This window comes from Amblyomma americanum, chromosome 11 (assembly GCF_052857255.1).
Source record: "Amblyomma americanum isolate KBUSLIRL-KWMA chromosome 11, ASM5285725v1, whole genome shotgun sequence".
NCBI classification, from domain to species: Eukaryota; Metazoa; Arthropoda; class Arachnida; order Ixodida; family Ixodidae; genus Amblyomma; species Amblyomma americanum.
In genome coordinates, this window is record NC_135507.1 from 21,329,126 (window position 1) to 21,336,695 (window position 7,570).

Genomic DNA, 7,570 nt, shown 5'->3' on the forward strand with positions numbered 1-7,570 from the left:
ATCAAACCTGCCCACTGGATTGTGAGCAAACTGACTACACTGGCAGGTGGCGGGTAAATTAATAATAGGTCCCGAGAGGGTGCACACGAAGAGCAACCTGGATCGCACAATTCCCACCGCTGGCAGCACCTGCCACCGCAGGGCAGTGGCGCATCGCTCAATCGATGCACCACTGCGCCAGGAGTGTTATGAAGATCCCCAGGAACGGTACTTCGCAATTTAGGAAATATTTGGGATGTTTTATCATCTGAATGGAGATGCTGAGGGACCAGTTTATAACTGTTGTAGAATCCCGGCGGGTCCGAGAGAGGCTTTTACTTGAACGGAGGTACACTGGCATATACCATGGCTGGCCTTATAGAAACGCAGCATGAGCAAAGAGCAACAGATGCCCAAGACTTCAAAGCAATGGTCCAACCCGTACACAGGGCAGCTGCAACACAGCCACCGCAAGTCTGTCAATCTCTAAGGACCTCTCTATGTTCAACATAAGAACTGGCACCAAACAGCCATCCCTGAGATCATATCGTCTTACTTAAATATTATCACCCAATCTTCACTTCCATGCCCACTACGAGATCCCCTTCAATCAGCAAAAGCAAGAAGCACAACAACATTCTACAAAGAAATGTTTACCTGTGTGGATCCAGTCGGCACACCGCTTCACCTCAGACCCGGCCAGCCAAAGAGAACAGGTGTTTCTACTGTGCGCGCATTGGACACAACCAGCGGATCTGCAATTAAGGAATAATATCGGTGCGAGAACTTCATGAGCAGCAGTCCCAACGTCCGGCGATGAAACGGCTATAAATCGAGTCTACGTGCAGCATGAGCAAAAGTGGAAGTTATACGTTCACGTTCAACTCCCAGTAGGTCTCGCGCTGCAGTGAAGTTCCTGGTTGACTCAGGATCGGCAGTATCCATAATTGATCAAAAATTATTCACAAACCATTTCCTCAGCCCCAAGTTCCTGCAGGTAGCTCCGATCACTTTTCTGCATTATTCTCAGAGGCCCACCAAGGAGCAGGGCAGCTTTCCTATATCCAGTGAATTTTCAGTCCAGTGTAACATGTGGTAAGGCGTTATTCCTTAGAACTGTGCAGCGCTTATTAATGTGTTTTTTGACATATACATAAATGCATCTTCGAGTGTTGAGCTTTCCTGCATATAAACCTAGGCGAATATTCAGTATGTACAGGTGGAAGCAAACGCATTAGTTTCTTCTCCTGCTACCTCACTCACTAAATAGTTTCCCCCTACCTCGAAAGTTAATTTACAGTTTTATCTGTGGGGTAAACGATCCCTAGAAGAGTTCTTTCAGACCTGTAAGCATTGCTGGGAGCCGGTGTGACATTTTTTCTTTGTCATTGAAGATAATGAGAGGCACATGTCAGTGGTATAGAGAAATTCGATCATCCTTGCCCAGTGCAGTTCTGTCAAATTGGTATCTAAATTAGGTGAAAAAGACAGCTTCTGTCGTCAGAAAAGAGCGGACAAATAGTTTAACGTGCTTTTCTCGGACGTTCTTCCTCTTTCAGTGCCTGGGGATAATCGGTGTCACCGGGGCGGGCAAGACGGAGCTCATGCAGCTGCTCACTGGTCTGTCGGAGAGCTCGTCGGGCGACGTCTTCCTGGGCTCCCACACTCTGACTCTCACGCCCAAGGAGTACGCCTCGAAGCTCGGCTACTGCCCGGACACCCTCGGCCTGCCCGACCACCTGACTGGCCGAGAGGTGAATGCGACTCGAACACCGCCGTGGATGCGCGTCGCATGTAGTTCGCGCCATCTGGCTGCATAGGACTGCGTACATATGTAGTTCTGACCCGTCGGTCGCTACCATGGTCGCTGTAAATCGAGATGCGGGGCGTCCGGTGGACAGCACAGTTACAAAAACGATCGACCGCAATGTTTCATCTTGCGCCTCACAGGTGGCGACACTGCATTGGCATAACTGATTTTGGGGCACGTTCCTAAAAAAAAGTATTGAAAAATACAATGCATACAAGTCACACCGTAGCCTTGAGGTCCCTTGTGATTCCTTTTTTTTCCCTTGGCAGTGGGCACTGACTACAGGAAATCATGTTTGCATGTAGGTGGGCCGGTTGATGGGTTCCTTGCAAACACAAAGCGAACAAGGGAGGGGGAATCCTCAGGGAGCTTGCTAACGTTTCTACAAGAGGACATGTCTTCGTCTGGGCAAAGCGTGCATCAATTGCGGGTGTTAAATGTGGCCTTCACTCCGAGGAAGAAGGCCCGATGAGGGGGAGGAGGGCGTGAAGTGGGAATGGTGTTAGAATGGGGAGCGTGATACTTGTCCAGGCAAGACGGCTGTCATGCACTATATTTTTTATACGCAGTGACAGCACCACTGTATACTTCTTTACCTGCGACGGGTGGCAGCAAAGAGGTTCAGAAACGCGAGGGATTTGGCGTAAAAAGCGTGAAAGGCTCCGGATGCTCTTGCTCATTAATAACATTTAACGACTGGCATATGACGACGTTTTTTTGTGTAGAAACATATTTAACCATGTTCCGAAAGGATGGATCGCAGTATGATCTACTGGGCCGGTGGTTTAATCGGAATAGCAGTCAGGGATATTCAATTGCCACGGCAAAAATGAGGAGCGAGTACTGTTGAAAACAGACTCTTCGAGCAAGCTCCGATTTTCCAGGCGTGTGCCATTTAAAACTAGATATTTTGGATGCCCCCGCAATTTGTATGCTCTGACTAGAGCGGGAAGGCAAATTTCGCAGATCATCGAGCTTTTCTGCGTCCTGCGCGGGTTCCGCCTGGATGACACGAAAGCGATGGTGAAGAACTTGCTGCGGATCATGGACCTCTCCAGCGTCGCCAATGACATGACCAGGAGCTACACGTGAGAGCCCCCTCGTGGCCGTAATCATAATCATAATGAGCATCATCAGCAAAGCTTTTGACTAGCTTCGCTCCTGTATAAAGGGCCCGTCTCTGATCTTCAATTATTTCACTTTGGCGCTAGGTGGGGCCGCGTTGTAAGGGACACTGAAATCGATTTTTTTACTCCTTCTAGATGTGCTGCTTGTGCGGCAGCAAACAATGCATTTATTGCTGGAAAAATTTGAATATCGATGGGTATAAATAAATAACTATGTGGCCAACCTTCTAAACTTATCAGCGGAGCTGCCTTAAAGCTCATGGCCGTTCCTTTTAAGTGAAGTGGCGCGACAGTCGAATAGCCTCCAAACTCTGGGCCAGTAAGCTTCCTGGATTTTGAACCATATATAACGCACGCATAGTTTCACAATTTCATTAGCATTGTTATAAGAGATTGATTCCACTCAGGTCAGGCTAGCCAAGATGTCGGTGGTCTCAATAACACGACGATAGGCTATTTGTTCGTCTAATCTGCTTATTGCCCCTTACCTCGTGAAAGCTGGAAGCTACGCATGACGCACCATCATGACGCTCCGGGCGTCACTCGCAAGCCGCCTATTGACAATGTTCAATGTCTCGTATGTACCAGGTGGCGCCACTCAGCCTTTATTAGGGCCACCATATTTCGCTATCATAGTTTCGCTATCATAAGTGTGATACTAGCGCCTTTCCGACGCTGCAGTCCGGGCGACAAGCGCAAGCTGTGCATAGCGCTGGCCATCGCGGGCCTGCCCAGCGTCATCCTCCTGGACGAGCCGAGCACAGGCGTCGACGTCGCCGCAAGGGCTCAGATCCTCCGCAGCCTGGGCGTCATCCGCGCAATGACCGACTGCGCCATCTTGCTCACATCCAACAGGTCGGTACGTGCGCTTGTCTGCGCTGCTTATTTGGCTGCCGTCACGGACATGCTTACCTGCAACGATGGATCGACCACCGAAAGCTGCCGGTGCTGCCAAGCCCCGGCGAGAACACAAAGAGAGATAAACACGCATTTGTAAAACTGGAAACAGAAGCTAAACTTCGTGAATTGGGGCGATAAAGGAATGGATGGTTTAAGGATGGATCGTAGGAACTGTCTGCAACAAGGCGCGAAGGCTCGCCTGCAGTTGTGTGCCAACGTCAATCTCGTTATCGGTTCATATACTTGTAGCTGCATGGCGCCACCTGTTGTTTTTGACCGTCGCTCAGTCATGCCAGGTTAGCGTGTCGACGAATGTGCCGTCTTTGCAAAATAACCATGCAGGCAAAAGCAGCCTTTTGGCATTTAGGGGTGTTGTAAGGGCTTCATAATATACGGCTGATAAGCAGCTGAGCTTAACATGCGTAACGCTCCATATGTGGCTTAGTTGTTGAGTGCGCATGCGCTGTTCCATGCAAAGCATAGCTTGATCAGTGCGTTAGCATTTCACGCGATAGCGACAGTTACAGCGTAAGCAGCCCACGTCACCCTAAGCCGCCGATGACGCGTTCCTCCCGCCGTCCACGCAGAAGACAGAATGGCATTATGGGGAAACCACGTGGTAGCGATCGAAGCCACAGCTCATATGCTCCAACATGGAACAATGTTGGAGAAAGTGGAATGTTCTTGTCCGTGTTGCAGAAATTTCGTTTATGGAATGCAAAAATAGGAAACTCCTGGAGATACAGATGGACCCCTCTTGAACACCGCATTTACCCGAATGTAACGCAACTACGACTGTAACGCGAGGTTCGACTTTGTGGGAGCGAAACGGGGAAAAAAAATAAACACAATTGTAACGTGAGGGTGGACTTAGTGGGTGCGTAAAGGAAAAGCAAAATAACAAGAATGTAACACGATGAACGATGCTGCAATACGCACGGAGGACTTATCGTTAACCGTTGTCGGCAGCAGGGTGTGATGAGTGTGCGGGGGGGGGGGGGGGGGGGGGGGCTGGTTCCGCGGCCGATAAAGCAGCTCATCTCCCTAGGTGAGCCAACTACATGAAGTCTAGCTCCACAGGCTACTTATATCTCAATACTATACAAAATTAACAGATTCACAGTACCAGGGCCACTCCATCCAATACTATGGCCGCCTCTGGCGGCCCATGTACCCAGTGTGGAATAACGCTAAAGCCACATCGCAAACCGCACCTTCGCTAGTTCGCCTTTAATCAGGCTTGAGCTGCTCAATAATTTTTTTTTTCTTTAGCCGCCGCAAAAAAAAGTGTATTTGCTCACGAATGATACGCAGTAAATCTGGCCAGAACCCTGGTCTCCAGGTATTTCATAGCCAAACGACCGGTGCACACAAACTAGCGCCGGGTGTAAGGTGAAAGTAAAGTTGTCGCTAGCAGCATGCTAGGTTTAACGTTAAGATACAGGAAGAGCGCGGAGTGGGTGAGGGAACAAACGCGTGTCAATGACATTCTGGTCGAAATCAAGAGGAAAAAATGGGCTTGGACAAGGCATGTAATGCGAAGGCAAGATAACCGCTGGTCATTAAGGGTAACGGAGTGGACTCCAAGGGAAGGAAAGCGTAGCAGGGGCGGCAGATAGTTAGGTGGGAGGATAGTTGAGCGGCCGCGGCTGGCACAGGGCAGGGTTGTTTGGAGAGATATGGGAGAGGCCTTTGCCCTGCAGTAAGCGTAATCAGGTTGATGACGATGATGGTGACGATGATGCAGCATGCAACAGTGCGAGGTACTGTGCGACCGCATCGCGATCCTCCTGTCGGGCCAGCTGGAGTGCATCGGCACGGTAGACGAGCTGAAGAGCAAGTTTGGCCGTGGCTACACCATCACCATCAAGCTGCGCCAGGAGACCTTCGACGACTCCGAGTACCAGGAGGACCTGACGCACGACATGAAGCACGAGTTCCACGGCTGCCAGCTGGACCACTCCTTCCAGGCACGCCCCCCTTTCGTTGCCGCTAGAAATAAGATTTTCCAACTATGGCACCCTCTGCGATATTCCCTATGCATGCTCTTTTCCTGCCTCTTGAGGATAATGATAAGTGTAACGTTAAGAAATATTAAGACAGCACAATGGGTTTTCCTAGCCGAAATCAAGACGTGAGCATGCGCAGGGTATGTGATGAGAATGCAATATCATCGATGGGTACTTAATAGATGCCATGAGAGAGCAAGCGCAACAGGGCGTGTCAGAGGTCTAGGTGGGCGCATCAGACTAGCATGTTATCGGGGATAAGCTGGACGCAACTGACAGATGACAGGGTTAATTAGAGGGAAGTGAGACAGGCCTTTGTTCTGCTGTGGACGGCAGCAAGGCTGACACTGATGACGGGTGTACGCCAGTTGGTGATCCACCCCAAATACGGCGAACTGGACGGAGAGCTTCCTGTCTTCTGTGCTCCTTGCCTGTTGTCACACCGAAAGCGCCAAAATACACGCGCTTTCGAGAAGCTTGCGGGCAAAGCAACCTCTCCAGTGCACGCAACTCGTTAGAATAGCCAAAACTTTTTTGGCCACAACGCCGAGGGTAGCCGCGTTTTCGGATAGATATTAATTACGGTTGGCTGCACGCCTCCGAATAATTAAGGAGACTAACACTAATAGTTAAAAAAGTTGATTATTCAATATTAGTTAACCAGCCTGCTGGTTAGCCCGTCTTATCTGTATTATGATGTAATACAACGCTGACAACGCTGCGCTGAAAAAAGCGCTCTTCTAACTGAAAAAGTACATTTTTAAAAACTGTGTACAGTCTTAGGTAAAACACCCTCTATAGCGACAGATATGGGGTGTTTTATTGGAGTAAACGCCCCCACGTACGCAGGGCGTGCTGGAGTACCGGATCGCCACGACCTACACCACGTGGGGCGAGATGTTCTCCAAGATGGTGATCATCCAGAAGAAGTATCGCTTCAAGGAGTTCTACGCCAGCGATACCACCCTGGAGCAGATCTTCGTCAGCTACGCCCGCAAGCAGATCAACTTCACCAAGGCGCTGGCTTCCACCTCTTGATCGCCGACCTAGGAGAGTTATGCCACGCCCCTTGACTGCGGCAGGCATAGCTCATATTGCGGTGTATAACCACACAGCCGTATAGATTCCTGTGTGTAATTGTAAATAGTACTGTATATATTGCATGTAGTTTATAACGCGCTGTGTTTTGTATAATGCCGAGTTGTATTACAAACGATGTTTTTTTTCTTTTTAATCGCTTGAACTTTGTAGGCAACGGACAATTCAGTGAGCTCGTATAATTCAGTGAGCAATTCAGTGGGCTCGCCACTATGAACGACCAGCTTGTTTCCAAGCTTCTGTTTGAAACCATGAATTTTGACTACTAAACAAAGTACCGTTATGGCATAGCCTAATGCCGGTCATGTCGGCGCTTGAGTCTTAGTATAAGGCACCGGTCATATCATCGCGATATAATGAATGACTTGCGATGTGACTATTCGTATTGTGTGTGGTGCCGAGACGTGTCTTGCCGCAGTGCGTCTCTGCAGCCTTGCGTTAACCTCATGCTTGTGTGCGGTGTACCTATATAAGCCGAGCTCCTTGGACACTATAGTGCACTCGGCTTCTTGACTGCAGCGTGCATCGCAGTGGCGGCTTGTTGACCAATATTGTGGAGAGCGGACTTGATCTTCGTGACGGCGTGAACGGACGATTGCAACCAATTTAAATGTATCATGTAGTATAGATTTGTTGTAAACCCCGGT

General features: G+C 49.4%; 1 protein-coding gene across 1 annotated transcript in view; it reads left to right on the plus strand.

The window, feature by feature from the left end:
- The window catches only part of LOC144110968 (phospholipid-transporting ATPase ABCA3-like), a 47,675-nt gene extending 40,812 nt beyond the window's left edge, over positions 1–6,863 (plus strand). The window contains exons 21-25 of the mRNA XM_077644039.1: positions 1,539–1,733; positions 2,756–2,877; positions 3,598–3,771; positions 5,564–5,786; positions 6,675–6,863. Coding sequence (XP_077500165.1) covers positions 1,539–1,733; positions 2,756–2,877; positions 3,598–3,771; positions 5,564–5,786; positions 6,675–6,863 — 903 coding nt within the window. The remainder of the gene's footprint in view (positions 1–1,538; positions 1,734–2,755; positions 2,878–3,597; positions 3,772–5,563; positions 5,787–6,674) is intronic.
- Positions 6,864–7,570: the final 707 nt, after the last annotated feature.